This window comes from Sorex fumeus, unplaced genomic scaffold, assembly GCF_029834395.1.
Source record: "Sorex fumeus unplaced genomic scaffold, SorFum_2.1 ptg000095l, whole genome shotgun sequence".
NCBI classification, from domain to species: Eukaryota; Metazoa; Chordata; class Mammalia; order Eulipotyphla; family Soricidae; genus Sorex; species Sorex fumeus.
In genome coordinates, this window is record NW_026606152.1 from 1,229,761 (window position 1) to 1,244,420 (window position 14,660).

The 14,660-nt window shown below is 66.6% G+C and overlaps 1 protein-coding gene across 1 annotated transcript; it reads left to right on the forward strand.

Annotated features, from left to right (window-relative positions):
* Window positions 1-1,586: 1,586 nt before the first annotated feature.
* On the forward strand, window positions 1,587-13,559 carry FAM163B (family with sequence similarity 163 member B). The gene is made up of 3 exons (XM_056132738.1): window positions 1,587-1,825; window positions 12,884-13,000; window positions 13,194-13,559. Exons 2-3 carry the CDS (start codon window positions 12,908-12,910, stop codon window positions 13,557-13,559), a joined length of 459 nt encoding a protein of 152 aa, XP_055988713.1. The 5' UTR covers window positions 1,587-1,825; window positions 12,884-12,907.
* Window positions 13,560-14,660: the final 1,101 nt, after the last annotated feature.

Sequence of the window (14,660 nt, forward strand, 5' to 3'; positions counted from 1 at the left end):
AGCAGGTGGGGGCGGACATGGCCCCCAGCTGTGTGCACGCACACCCCAAACTCCGGGGGCCTTGGGGCCCCTACGCCAGGCTGATGCCTCCTCACCCCTGCCCCCCGCCCCGTATTCTGGAATCGGGCTCTGCGCACCAGGCATGCTTCGAAACTGTACAGCAGGTGAGTCAGGGAGTGCTCCTCCGGCATCGACACCCCCAGACACTGGCACCGTCGTGAGGCTACGAGGTGGGACCTCAGGGTGGTGGGGACCCACAGAACAGGGTCAAACAATCTGGGTGCAGAATGCAGCCCCGGGCCCAGAGAGCACGTCACGCTTTCCAGGCCAGGGGCTCCCGAGCTGAGCGGCCCATGCGGGCAGATGTGGGCAGGGCGGGGCCGCGGGGCTGCACCTCCCCATCCTTGGCGCCGCCAGCCAGGAGCGCAGCCGTGCTGGCAGGAAGCTCTGTGCCCGCCTGGCTTACAGATCCCCAGAGAGCGGGAAGGGGGGCTGCCTCTCCTCCCCTCCCCTCTCCCCTTATATGGAGTCCCCACCCGTGCTCACTGTCAGCTCTGGCTGGGAGAGCAGCGCAGAATTGGGGTAGTGGGAGGTGCGGCTCCCCCCCAGGGCCAGCACCCGGGGCTCCTGGCATGCGGAGGGCACCGAGCAAGGCAAGGCACACGAAGTGCATAAAGCGCCTCGTGGGGTGGTTTATCAGGCGCCAGTGGGGCAGGGCCCAGCCCAGCAACCTTAGGAACAGATGGGGCATGAAGGGGCTGAGGGAGGTGCCCGTGGGTAGCTCCCCACTCCCATGGATGAGGGAAGGGGCCCGCTGGACCCGTGAGAGCATCTCCAGGGTCTGGTGGCTGCGGGCAGCTCAGGGCACGGGGCCCTCGGCACCAGGCGGAGCGGAGCTGGGCTGCTGTGGATGCAGCCCCACGCCCTCAGCGGGTGGGAATGGCCCAGCTGGACCTGCTTCCGGTGCCGGGCAGGGATCCAGGACCCTGCACCCCCTCCCCACTGCCTGCAGGCACTCTGCCCTGGCCCTTCTTGGGGCACGGACAGGCAGCGGCACCCAAACATTCTTCCAAGCACGACCCCACACGGGATCCCGGGAACCTCCCACGGTCGCTCCCCACGGACGTCGGAGAGTTGCAGGGGCCGCGGCCCCCAAGACCTGCCACCCAGTCGGATCCTCGCCCACCACTTGCTCCTGGCTTGACAACCGAGCGAGGAAGGACACGCAGCCGCGGCCGTGCCTGGCGGCCGTTGCGGGCTGGGCCCTGGCCATCCGGTGCCCACCCCGCCCCTGGCACCCTCTGAAGCCAGAAGCAGAGACCCCAGCCCGCCTTGGCCCGGGTCGGGGTGGGTAACAGCTGCTCTCGCCCCATCGGCTCGGAGCTCCGAGAGGAGCGCGCCAAGAGGCGGACAAAGAGCGCGGGGCGCGGGGCGGGGCGGGCGCGGGTGCCAGCCCCGGCGGGGCCCCGCTCGAGCCGTCAGCACCGGGGACAGCTCCGGACCGGGTCGCGCAGCCCCCGACGACGCGCGCGCAGCTGGCGGCGCGCGATCCGGGCCCGCGCGCGCCCCGGCCGCCTGCGCGCGCCCCGGCGCGGAACCGGGCTGCCAGCCGCGCGCGTGCCGGGAGCCAGCCGGGAGCCAGCCGGGCCGTCCGGAGCCGCGCGGCCGCAGCGGGGCTGCCAGGGCTCCCGCCGAGCTCGCACTCGCCTCTCCACGCCGCCGAGCCGAGCCGGGGACGGACGGACGGTCGGACGCGGGACGGACCTCCCCGTCACGTGCGCCCAAGTCCTCGGCTGGCGGGGCAGCGCCGTTCCCATGGTTCAAGGTAAGGGCTGAGGGGCGGGGGCTGCCGAGGGCCAAGCGGGGGGCGCGTTCCCCGCCCCTTCTCTGCGCCCGCTGCGCCTGTCCTGGCTGGGGGTGTCCCATCCGGGCTCCCCGCGGGCGGCTGCGCCCTGCGCCCCCGCCCGGAGTCTGGACACACTCCAGCTGCACCCGTGAACCCAGAGCGGGCAGCCCAGCGGGGCAATCGGGCACCCACCGTGCCCAGGCATGCAGACCGTCCCGCTCTACATGGGGAAGATGCATACTGGAGAGGGAAAGTTCCAGAAAAGCGGGCCCAACCTCGGCTGCCAGGAGTCAGGCTCTTGCGGGGCACAGTTGGGCTGGGGAGAGCGAGGTGTGGGGAAGCTGCCGGCCTGACCAAGGTCACCCTTCGGCATCAGCCAGCACCCACTCTGCCTCTTGCCCCGAGCCTGCCCGAGCTCCCTAACCAGGGTCCTCCGGACACCCACCGCCCAGCCCAGAGGGGTCCCGCATGCTCCCAGGGTTCCGAGACCAGAATCACCAGGAGCAAACCCAAGCGTCCCACTGGGGGCGCGGGGGGTTACCTGCCTGCCCCATGCCCACTGCATGCCCTGGGCCATCAGGGAAGGCCAACTTCTGAGGACAGAGCCCCGGGGGAGGGTGGCCCAACCCAGACTGGCAGCCCCATGACCTGTCCACTCACCCAAGGCAGCTCCCGGGCCCACTCCTGCTGCCAGGGCTGGGTCGGGCAGGGTCCCTGTGGCACAGGCCACGGTGCTGTCGGGGCATAGTCTAGCTGGGACACAGTGTGGCCAGGTCTGCCACGTGCCCTTAGGGTGGGGGTGCCTGAGGCCTCGGCTGGGGTCCCCAACACAGGCCGGTGACCTCAGGTGCTCTTGGGGGCCCGTGGGCACAGGGGGAGGAAACGACGAGCTGCCCATCTCTGGTGCCTCAAATGAGTCACTCACGTTCCCCAGTGCCTCCGACTCCCCCAGGAGCTGACAGACCCCCGCTCTGCCGTGAGACCCTGGACTCAGTGGCTCTGAGGCCTCCCCGTGGCCCACCAGGCCGAAGGGTCAATGGCTGTGCGTGGTGCCCGCCCGCTCGCCCTCCCGTGTCCTCTGCACACTGGCACAGCTGCAGAGGGTCCAAACCTCGCAGCCCCACGAGGCCCTGCTGCCCCCCTGCACACGGAGGACGGAAACCCACTGGCCGCACAGCGGGCCCCCAGCAGCGCATCTCAAGGCCCTGGCAGGCTTCTCTCCCTGCGGGTCGAGGCCCCCCTTGCCCTGCGGCTGCCAGCTCACTGTCTCCCGGCACCCGTTCCTCTCCAAAGTTCTTTGTTCCCCTGGGGTTCGTTACCCTCCCCGAACAGGCGCAAGCTGCTGCCTGCCGCCCCCGGCTTGGCCCCGCGCCTGGAACGGGGCTGCTGAGGGCGCTGGCACTGCTGGGTCAGGCCCCGTTTGCCCACAAGCCTGGCTTGGCCGCTTCTGCCCCAGGGCCTGGGGTGTGAAACAGGGACAGTGACCCTCTGGTCCTGGGCATGAGCGTCTTGCAGACTCCCGCAGAGTTCCGGGGGCGGGGGGAGTGGGTGACTGGGTGACTGGAGGGCGGGGAGGAGGAGGGGAGAGGGGGAGTTGGGGGTAGGAAGGGGAGGAGGGGGGCTCAGGAGGAGGGGGGAGGGGAAAGGAGGAGGGGAGGAGGGGGAGGGAGGGGGAGAAATGGGGGGAAGGGGAGAGCAGGGTGAGGAGAGGCAGGGGCAGTGGCTCTCAGGGGGGCTCCTCGGTCCCCAGCATGTCCCTAGTCCCACCTCTGGTGCTGCGCCTCACACCGGCGGGAGTGAGCCCTGAGTGACCGAGAGGCCCCCTGGACAGGGCAGCCAGAAGCCCACAATGTCCACCTGGGGGGCCGGCCCAGCCTGCAAGGTCCCTGGGTTACCACCCGGCAGTTGTGGGTGGGAGAGGGTTTCTGGGAAGGGGCCGGCAGCCAGGCTAAGCCCCGTGGTCTCAGGGGCCGCAGCCTGGTCCCACGTGTCCTGCTGCTGGGGTGCAGTTGGGCGTCCCAAGGCCATGTGGGGGCCGCGTCCTGCGGGCCATGTCCAGTGGGGCTGTGTCCAGGGGGGCTGTGTCCTGAGGGGTTCCTCACTCAGGGGACATCAGCAGCCTCCACCTCAAGGCCGGGGACGGGGCAGTTTCTGCTTGTGGGGCCGAGACACAGCGGGGACTCAGGTGGGCAGTGCCCAGTCCTGCACCCGAGCCCAGGGCAGCGCCAGGCCCGGCCCAGGAGTCAAGGCGTCCCTCTGACCGTGTGAACCACATGTCCACGAGAACGAGGCTTGAGGGCCCCCGCGGACACAGGCCCCTGTGACGTCCCTGGCTGCGTGCCCCCAGCTGCCCTGACCCGCACAGACACCCCCTCTCACTTCCTTCCGTGGACCCAAGCTAGCAACAGGCGTGGGGAACAACCTGACTGGGACTGTTTCTTGCGGTGAGGCTGGACAGTCGCATGCTTGGGGCAGGTTGGGCGCCAGAAGGCGAGTGATATGGCACCAGGCTTCTAGGGTGAGGGGACGCACTCCCCTGGGACGAGCAGTCAGGGAAGGCTACTTGGAGGCGGAGGCAGAGTGAGGCCTGCGGCTGAGTGGGAGGCGCAGACTCTGCCTGGGATCAGCACCCCTTGCCCAACACACGTCCCCACTCTCCCTGGTCTGCTCCTTTAAGGCTGGGGACCCAGCAGCGAGGCCCTCCCTGGCGGCCTCTAGTCTGCAGAGGGAGCCCCGCCCCTGCATTTGGGCCGGGTGGGATGCCCGCGCCCCTCCCCCAAGGGGAGGTCACCGCAGACCCGCTCCTCCCCCCAGAACCCAGGACTGCGCGCCCGCCAGCGCCCCCTAGTGGCAGCTCTGCTCTGCCTGCAGGGCTGGGAGGTGGGGGCCGGCAGAGAGGGTGACCCACCCCCTAGTGGTGTCCTCACGCTTCCTCCTGCCCGCCACTCCCCTAACAGATTCGGGGACACCGCCCCAGATGCCTGCTGTGGAGAGGCGCCGCTGGCTTACTGACCGCAGGGTCCAGGGGCTCCCTCCAGCTGCCCACCTTTATTTACCTCTTCACCCTCTGTGTGGTTAAAACTCTCATTGCACAGAGGCTCCTGGTCCACAGCGAAGCCATTTGCAAAATTAAAACTATTGTCAACTTTGATTTTCCTTGAGAAATTCCCGGGTGAGTCCCTGCTAATTACCTCGCAGCTTCTCTTGCCAAAAGCTGCCTTCACGCCCAGTGTGAGGTGCGGGTGGCCGCCTTGATGCTTGCTGCTTTCTCTTTTGTTTTGTTTGGGGGCCTGCGCTGGCTCTGCGCTCGGTGTTCACCCACTCCTCAACCCTCCCTTTCCTTCCCGGGGCAAGAGAGGCCGGGTGGGCAAGGCCACCTGGACCCAGTACGTGCTGGCTCTCCGGTACGTCACTGGCTGGACCGTCCGGGTTTCCCCTCAGAATGCTGCAGAAAAGAGGAGGAAACCAGAGGGGCAGGAGCAGGCCGGAGGAGTGCGTGAGGGGGCGATGGGGGAGGAAGGAGTGAGGGAGGAACAGAGGGAGGAGGAAGGAGTGGGAGACTGTGAGGGGGATGGGGGGTAAGGGGGACAAAGGGAGTGGTGGACAGATGTGAGGTCAGACCAGGGCTGTCCTGTGGGCAGCTGGTCCCCTGCTCCACCCCCAGCTCCTGTCTCGAAGGACTCGGGGGTTGGGCCTGGGCAGAGTGGGGGAGCCGGGAGGTGTGCAGTGGGAGGGGGGAGGCTGCAGCGGGGAGCGGGGGCACCACCCAGGGGCTACGAGGTCTGAGGTGGGGCACCGCGCTGAGGGTCGTCCAGCAGGAAGGAAGGTTCCGGACATTCTCCAGTGCCAGCACTCCTGCTCCCACGAGCAAACCAACCTGTAGCTCAGGGGTCTGGGAGTTGGTTTCTTACCACGGCACATCCCCGACAGCCCCCACAGCCCCCACAGCCCCGGGGCGCCAGGCCCACGGAGCCACCACTGCCCTGCTCCCTGCTCTGTCCACATCAGGACCGCACAGCACACATACACATTACACATGCACACATACATACACACACATCTCATACACCTCACACACGTGCAGTGCACACACATATCTCACACACATACAATACACGCACACACCTCACACACATGCATACACACACACACCCACACATCTCATACCTCACACACATGCAGTACACACACACCTTATACATGTACACACGCACATACCTCACACACACCAAGCACACACACCTCACACATACCTCACACATTCACACACCTTACACATGCACAAATATCATACACCTCACATATCACACACATGCAATATACACAAGTACCTTACACTCATAAACATCACATACACACTTCACACACTAACACACATGCACACACTTCACACAATTCGCACCTTACACACATATGCAGACACCTCACACATGCACACACACCATGCACACACACCTTACACACATACCCACACATACCTCACACACATGCAATACACTTACGCAACTCACAAACACTCACACCTCACACACACCTCGCACACATACATCACACACACCTCATACACACCATGCACACACCTCACACATGCACACACTTCTTACATGCACACACAGTTGTGCATGTGTGGACAAGTACACCTGTTTACACATGGGCAGGAATGCATGTCCCGCACATGAACACACATCACATGTGCATTCCCAGGTCACCGAACACTGCACATCACCCACAGGGTCATGAGCCTCATAGATGTGCACAGGGCTGTTGGAGGCACCACACGTGATACACATGTGCATCTTGGGACATGGACACATGTTCACATGCCTGTTTACATGCACATGGACACATGGTGCACACATGCATGAGTACACATATGCACTCATGTGTGCATGTGCCTATATATGTACATGGATTCACGCACACGCATTTGCATTCACAGACACACAGTGTACATTGATGCATACACACATGTACACAATGCACGTATGTACACAAGGCCGACACATATGTGTGCACATGCGCGTACACGTGTGTACTACATGGGGTGTGCATGCGCGTGTGTGCCCTGTGGGCCTACATATGCGTGTATGTGGACTTGTGGTTCCCACCAGAGCCTGAGGCCACCTGGGTTCAGCCCTTCACTCCTCCCTGTCCCAGCCTGCCCAGCTCTGGGCAGAAACTGTCCAGGTGCCCCAGTCTCTGGGTCCCGGGGTCCCCTCCTCACAGGTCTCCATAGAAACCGCTGAAGCCAGAGGCGCTGTTGTTCCGCACTGCTGACTGCCCCCACCCCCATGCGCCCTCCGCAGTCCTTGGAGCAGCCTCCACGGGCCTGTGGCCGGGCCCCAGCTGGGCTGGAAGGCCCGAGAGTGCAGAAGCCCCGGAGGGGAGGCTGGGATGCAGGTGGTCCCTGCGGCCAGACCCTGCAGGTGCGGGCTAAGCTGCCACCTGCCTGTGCCGTCTGGGGAGGAAGTGAGCCCTGCAGTTTCCTTCCACGGAGCTCGGAAAGATGCTGGGCTGCAGAGAACATTCTAGATGGCCTCCTTCCTGGACCCTGTGCCCACGGGGAGGAGCTGCAGGGCTCCCGTCCCTGTTCTGGGCGAGCCCCTAGCGGCACACTCTCCTTGTACTCCAGGTCTCTGTCCCCCGGGCCCAGTGACACTCCTCATGTCTCAGGGGTGGGTGACGGAGTTGGGGGGAGCCGTCTTAAGCACTTCCTGCCCTGGATTCCGGAACCGTTTCGAGGTGCCCTTTGCTTGGGCATGGTTGCTGGCAAACTGGGCTGCCCCAGCTGGCCTGGCGATGATGGGGGCACCGGCCAGACTGTTGTGCGTGCGTGCGTTGTGTACATGTGTGCGTGCATGTGTGTGCATGTATCCATGCATGTTGCCCGTGTGTCAGCCAGACCGTCATGCTTTTGTGTGGGGGTGCGTGCGCGCCTGCATGCGAGCCCAGGAAATCCACAAAGGAGCCCGCAGGGCCGGGCATGCCAGGAGAGTGCCAGTCCCAGGCTGGAGCAGGAGACTCGGGAGCAGCGCGGGGTCCCTGTGCCCACCGCGGTCCCTGGTTCCTAGAGGCCCGACCCCCAGCCCCTCTGCACCCAGAGGCCCGTTCTAGCAGGGCGTGCCTGGAAGTTGGGACACGGGCAGGTGCCTCACGCTGGCTCCTCTGGACCCTCCTGCTGCACGCAGGCTGCCGGGCTCTGTCCGAGCCGCCTTTCTCCCCGCCACCTGGACCCACAGCCTGGGGCTCACTTGGGCCAGGCGGCCCCGGGGTGCAGCTGTCTGAGGCTCCTCACCCGCTAACTGGCTCTGACCCCGGCATTCAGGGCTGGCGCCCCCACCCTGGGGACAGCCCCTGCCAGGCCTTCAACCCTACAACCAAGGGCCGCTGGGTACTGGCCGGGACTGCACCTCAGTTTCCCTTTGGTAAGAGCGCCCCACGGTTCTGTCTGGGTGACCCTCGGCCTCTGGGATGTGCCAGCTGCTGCCAGTTGGTCTCTAAGGAATAGGGGCCAGAGCCAGGGAAAACAGGTTGGGCAGCGAGAGACTCGGGAAGCTCCCTCAGCAGTGCCTGAGGGAGAGAACATGGAACCCTGTCTGCCTGGGGCTCAGCCGGCCTCCTCTCCCAACTCCTGAAGTTCCGGAAGAATCTGGAAGATTCTGCAAGATTCTGGAAGGGTGCCTGACAGCCACCTTTCTGCTCACTTGGACCCACTTGCCCTGACCTTTGGTGCTGCCATGGTGTGCATCCCATGAGCCGGGAAATGGGGCCATGAGGGACCCAGAGTCAGGTGACCTGGGGTGGCCCTCCCCTGGCAGCAGCTGACCGCAGACACTTGGGGCTCAGTGGGGTGCAGCCTCACCCGAGTGTCCACGTCTGTCCTGGGGACTGGGGCAAGAGCTGGGCTCTGCTGTCACGGGGGTGGGGCTGCTCCAGCAGGCCCCGGGGCCTTCTTCCTGCTGTCTGCCTTCCAGAAGGTTCCGGGCTGGAGACGGTGACTGGCACGGTGCCATCAGGACCCCCCTCTCCTCTGGCCAGCTCAGGGGGACAAAGTCCCCATGCAGCCCAGAAGGGTTCAACTCTGTGCCTCCAGGGGTCTGTGTGGGGCCTCAGCTTTCCTCTGGGAATCTTGAAACTCAGGGAGAGGGGTGGTGTCCAGCCACACGCGTGTCCCGGGGGTGGCCTTCCCAGCCTCCCACCTGGCCCCAACTCTGCCCAGCATATGGACCTTTGCCCCAGACCCTGCAGGAGACTTCCTGTCAGCCTCTCTGACCCCCACTGCCTCCGCAGTGTCTGGAACCCCAGAACGGGATGGGGGGTGCCTGTGATCTTCCTGGGGCCCCCAGTAACCCTGTCACCGAGCACAGCTTGGCGCTCCCGGCTCGCGCCCCCACCCCCCGCAGACCTTCCAGGCCTCGGAGCCTCTGCCCGCTCCCAGTCGGAGTGTCGGCCGGGAAACTCGCTCCCTGGGGCCTGCTGGGAATCAGGCTCTGCCTGCCCCCGGCCCTGGACAGCAGCCCCCAGACACGCCCCCGCCCGCTCATTACCCGGCAGGGCCTGGGGAGTCCGTGGGGCGTGAAATTGGGAACAAATGTGCCGGAGTCTAGACAGGAACTCGCGGCCGCCCTGCCCGCCTTCCAGGTAGCGGCTCGGCAGGGCCAGACAGATGCTCCCCCATTCCCCCCTAGATCCAGACACAGGGGCGGCCGCCCTGCCTCAGTTCCCCGCTTGGGTCTGTTCTCCCAGGCCCCCACCCCTGCTGCTGCCTGCCGCCTGGAGGTGGGCAGAGCTAAGGGCAGGACGGGGCATCTTGGGGAGGAGCTGCTGTGTCCTGGACCACGGGGCGCGGGATAGACACAGACGGGGCGGCGGGGGGGGGGGGGGGCAGCAACTGAGGAAGCGGAAGCGTCTGAAACGGACCCACTCCAGATGGCCACACTGCGGGCCAGCCGCCGGGGAGGGCTGGGCAGGTGGGAGCTGTCTGGGCCTGCTGCCTGCTCCTCCCCGCTGGGGCCTTGTTCTGCAGCCTGGGGTGCAGGCCAGTCCCCCAGGACGGGCAGGGGCGTGCACACAGGCCCTGGTCACTGCTGTCCCTCCAGTAGCTGGGCGTTTACAGAGCCAGCCAGAGGGCCTCCTCCTCCAGGAAGCCTTAGCCCCCAGTGTGAGCCTGGCACTCAGAGCCCACTGTGGCCCCTCAAACACCCCGAACCGCTGTTCCTGGGATCTGATGTCCAGGGGGCACTGGGCAGTTGGGCAAGTTGGTCCCCACCCAGGGGGACCCTTTGGTTGTCTAGGCACCCCCAGACCTGTGGCTGCACCCGCCTGACCCCTCGCAGAGCAAGTAGGAGCTGGCAAGCATGGGGTCTGACCCCTGCCCCGCCCACAGGTCAGAAAAGAAAAGGGCTGCAGGAGGCCCCTGACTGCCAGTGTGGGGTGGCAGTGCCCAGGCCCCCGGGAAGTCCCTCAGGCTGGTCATCTGGGTGTCCACTGAGCAGACACTGCAGCCTGCAAGGAGGTCTGAGGGGCAAACGAGGGGACAGGCTCGCTACTGTACCCGCTGTGTGGGGTCAGGGACGAGATCCCGGGCCCCCGCAGGCCTCAGCCTCCCTCACAGCGCTGGGCCTCACGGTTCTGTCACGGACCTCGGAGAAGTCTGGGAGGGCTTTCTGGAAGAGAAGGCACGCCTTGCACCTTGGAGAGTCAGGGAAAAGGGCACCCCTAGGGGCAGCGCCCAGCAAGACAGAGAGTGGCAGGAGGGTGGGTGCGGGAATGGTGTGGCGAGTGAAGTGTGCCCAGATGCCAGCTGGGAGTGGTGAGGCCGGCAGCCGTGTGCCCGTCTGCTGGCGGAGCCAGGCCCGGCCCCATGCCCACGGCGTTGCTGCCCCTCAGCATGTAGGGGTGCGTGCAACGGGGCTGGCTGCTCCAGCTGGACGCGGCCGGGGTGTCGGAGCGGCTGCTGACAGCCCTGGGCGCCTGGCCTGGGCCGGCACCCTCCCCGCCGTCTGCCTTGTCTCCGCCTGTCCCGGGCTGGCACCCCGGGGACGGCAGTGGGGCTGCGCCAGCCTGTCTCACAGATGTCCCCGACGTCTCCCGGGACGGGGTGTGTCTCGGGGTCACTGAAATGGGGCTGTTCGCCATGGAATAGGGGCTGCGGTGCCTGGGAAAAGCCAGGACAAGGGGCAGGTGGCCTGGGGTCTGGTGAGGCCCCGACCCAGGAGCCCCAAGAAACGCGGGCAGGGCTGGGGCGGCTGCCTGTCCTGTTCTGCAGACTTGGCTGAGAGGCATCTGGACCCACCCCCCATCCTGCATGGCTCCTGGCTGCTGCCTGTCTGCACCCCATGCCCTGGCCCGGCGGATGGAGCTAGCGGGCCCAGAGCCCGGGAACGTGGGGTTCCCGCTCCTGCATCGAGTCTGAGCTCTGCCGCCCAGCTGTGCTCGCGCCGTCTGTGCTGGCTTGTCTGTCTGGTTCTGTCTGTCCGTGGGGGTCTGGATTCCAGTCCCAGCTTTGCCCCAGATGGGCTACGCCTTCCACGGCAGAGCTCAGGACTCGCATCCCCAGGCCAGTCATGTGCCTGTTCCCAAAGAGGAAACATCAGCCCTGAGGCCAGGACCCCTGGTAGGGGCCCCCGCCGGCGGCAGGAGAGATAAGCCCTGCAGCCTGGGTGAAGGAGGGAGGGAGTCCCTTCCGTCTGGGGGCTGCCGTGGCACGGACCCCTGCCGCACACCTGCTTTTCTGCCTCTGATTCAGGCACCAAATGACTTCTCCGATTCAAAAGCGAAACGAAGTCACTTCCCGACAAGGGCAGGAGCCCAGCAGGGAGACACCGCACGTGGTCCCGGAAGACCCACAGGCTCTGGCCCCGTGGGGTGCAGGGAGAGGCTCTGGCCCCGTGGGGTGCAGGGAGAGGGGCCCGCACCCCATCTGTGCCCGGGGAGCACAGACTGCGGTTTCTGTCACTTCACATGGCTGGGAAAAGCAACCACGGCAGCGTCTGTCTCGGGAAACTGGACGTTTGTTCCGACATGGCCTCCAGCAGGCCCCCAGCATGTGTCTGAGTGGGGTGCCTACCTAGGAGGTCCCCCATCTGGGCCAGGCACAGGGTCCAGCTCTGCACACCACACAGCAAAGCCACGGTGTGGGCAGAGCTGGGGCCCAGGTGGGGCAGAAACCACCCCAGCTCACGCCAGGCTGCTCGGCTGCACCAGGGGTGCATGGGCCCTGCCAAACGCTGGTCACCCACCCCAGATTAGGACTCCCAGCCCACCTGGACACAGGCCAGCTGAGTTCCCACAAGTAACCAGCAGGGTGGCGCTAGTGAGCCAGGTTCCCTGCAGCTACCGCCCAGGGGCCGGAGCACCCAGTTAGCCAACGAGCCCATCAGGTCACCTCACTGTCCAGGCTAGAGGAAGCCAGCCACACGGGACACCTGGGAAGGCACAGGGTGTGGGGAAAGTGCGAGCCGGAGGGCAAGGCGGGCAGGGCAAAGGAACTGGCCACAGTGGCACTGGAGCTGCGGCACCGACCCAGGCCAGACCCGCAGGGCCGCGGTCCCCTCTGGCTCTAAAGGCTGGCCAGAAAGTCGGGGTGCACCCCTGGCCCACACCCCGCCTGACGGGGACACGGTGGGTGCACGCACGTTAGCACTTGGCCCGTGCCTGAGCAAATTCCGGGGCGGGCGGGCGGACGCAGAGAAGCCCACAGCGAGGAATGGTCCCGCACAGCCTGGTGGAAAGTGCTGTGGCCTTCCCGTGTCCGTGGCCGGGTGCCCAGGGCTGGAGAGGCTCCGTGGCTGCACCGCAATGTGACAGGGCTGGTGGGCCACGCGTGCCCAAGAGAAGGAAGGACCCAGGATGCCAAGGTGAAGTGGCACCTGCAAAAGGGGTCCCAGAGCCACCACTGAACCTGGCATCACCGTCGGGCGCGGGCATTTGTGGAACGGTCACCGGATGCCCACATCTGCCCATGTGGAGGCTGGGGGTCCAGGACGGCCCAGGCCCTGCCCCACTCCTCACAGCCCTGCCCCGCCCGTGTTGCAGGAAGTTGATGGAGACGGGGGGCGGATGACAGCCGGCACGGTGGTGATCACTGGGGGCATCTTGGCGACTGTGATTCTGCTCTGCATCATCGCGGTGCTGTGTTACTGCCGGCTCCAGGTACCCAGCCCTGGACAGGGACAGGACGGAGCTAATGCCACACGCTGCGGGGCTGGGGAGGAGCGGGGAGCCACAGACCAGGGGCGGGGGCTGTGTGCCTCCGGGTCCCCTCCTGCCTGACGGTGTCACGTGCAGCGGCGTGGGAGGGGGTGCCGAGGGGTGCCGGGCCCGGGTCAGCAGCCGTCGCCCACAGTATTACTGCTGCAAGCGGGAGGAGCTGGAGGACGAGGAGGAGGAGCCGGACTTCGCGGTGCACGCGCCCCTGCCCCCGCTGCGCCCCAGCCGCCACCTGCTGCTCGCCAACGGGCCCCTCCACGCCGCCGCCCTGCGCCCCAAGTCGCCGCCCGCGCGCGCCCTGTGCCGCAGCTGCTCCTACTACGAGCCGCCCAGCTTCTGCCTGCAGGAGCCCGAGGAGGACCTGCGCAACGGGGGCGGGCGCGTGGCCTTCCGCAGCCTCAGCCAGGAGGACCTGGGCGGCCTGCAGGCCCTGGACCCCGGCCGCCTGTCGGCCATGCGCGAGGCCTTCTCCCGCAGCCGCAGCGTCAGCACCGACGTGTGAGCGGGCTGCGGGGAACCCCCACGCCAGCCCCGGCGTGTGCCCGCTTCTGCCCCGCCCCCGAGCCCTCCTGCTTAGCTGGGCTGGGGGAGGGGCACCAGGCACCCCACCCAAGGGGCGGCTTCAGCTCAGCAGCAGGTGAGCAGACCCCCCTCCGGGACTTTTGGTCTAAGGGGCAGGAGGGAGGAGGGCGGGGAGGGTCCCCGCGCCCCCAGGCCTCCCTTCCATACTCCATCTCCTGCTCAGGGCCTCTGAGATGGCTGAGTGCACCCCGGGGAGGGGGCTCTCCCAGGAACACCCTGGGTGGGAGGGTGTCCTGGGAACCCCTGGCAGGTCCCTTCTCAGCTGGGCCAGCAAGGCTCAAGGTCACCCCATGTAACACCCCAAGCCCACGGGCAGGAACCCTCCCTCTAGCCTGGCCCCCAGCAAGGCCTTCCTGAAGGTGTCTGGGGGTCACGGGCTCCCCTCTGCCCTGCACCCCCCACTCTGTGAGTCTGTTCCTGATGCATTAGCTCGGGGGGTGGGCGGTGGGTGGGGGTGTGGGCCAGGACGGGCCTGTCTGTGGCCTCGGGTGGGCGCCCCCAGGCCCTTTAATAAAGCTCCCCTCTTCTACCCGTATCTTCTCTGCCGCCTCCAGACCCTGGTCCTCCTGCGTGGGACTTTCGGGGAGGGACGATGTCCAGCGCACACAGCTGGAGCTGGCCACAGGAACTGCTGGGCTGTGGACACTGCTGGTGCGTGGGTTCACTCAGGGTGGTAGCAGCCTGCCAGGCATCACCTAGAACGGGGGGCTCCAGGCTGCACCCATGCTCCCTGCAGGGTGCCCAGGAAGGGGTGCAACCTGCCCTCACGGCGTGGGTCCGGGCCGCTGTGTTGGTTCCTGTGGGGATAGGCGAGGCAGCAGCCCTGGGAAGCGGCCAGCAGCCGGCGCCTGCCTCCCCTGGAGCCCAGACACTCTGGGGGCCTGGACCCACTCTGTCCGGCACAATCCAGCTGTCCCGCCGAGGCGGGCGCCCAGGCAGGGCTCCCGGGGTCCAGCGGGCTTGCTGACCCACGCCCCCACCCCTGCTCCTGCAGCACCTGCTCCTCCCGGCCGCCTTCCCC

Coding starts and splice junctions, on each gene's coding strand:
- FAM163B (XM_056132738.1), top strand. CDS start 12,908: ATGACAGCCGGCACGGTGGTGATCACTGGGGGCATCTTGGCGACTGTG. Junction 13,001..13,193: donor TGTGTTACTGCCGGCTCCAG/GTACCCAGCCCT, acceptor CGTCGCCCACAG/TATTACTGCTGCAAGCGGGA.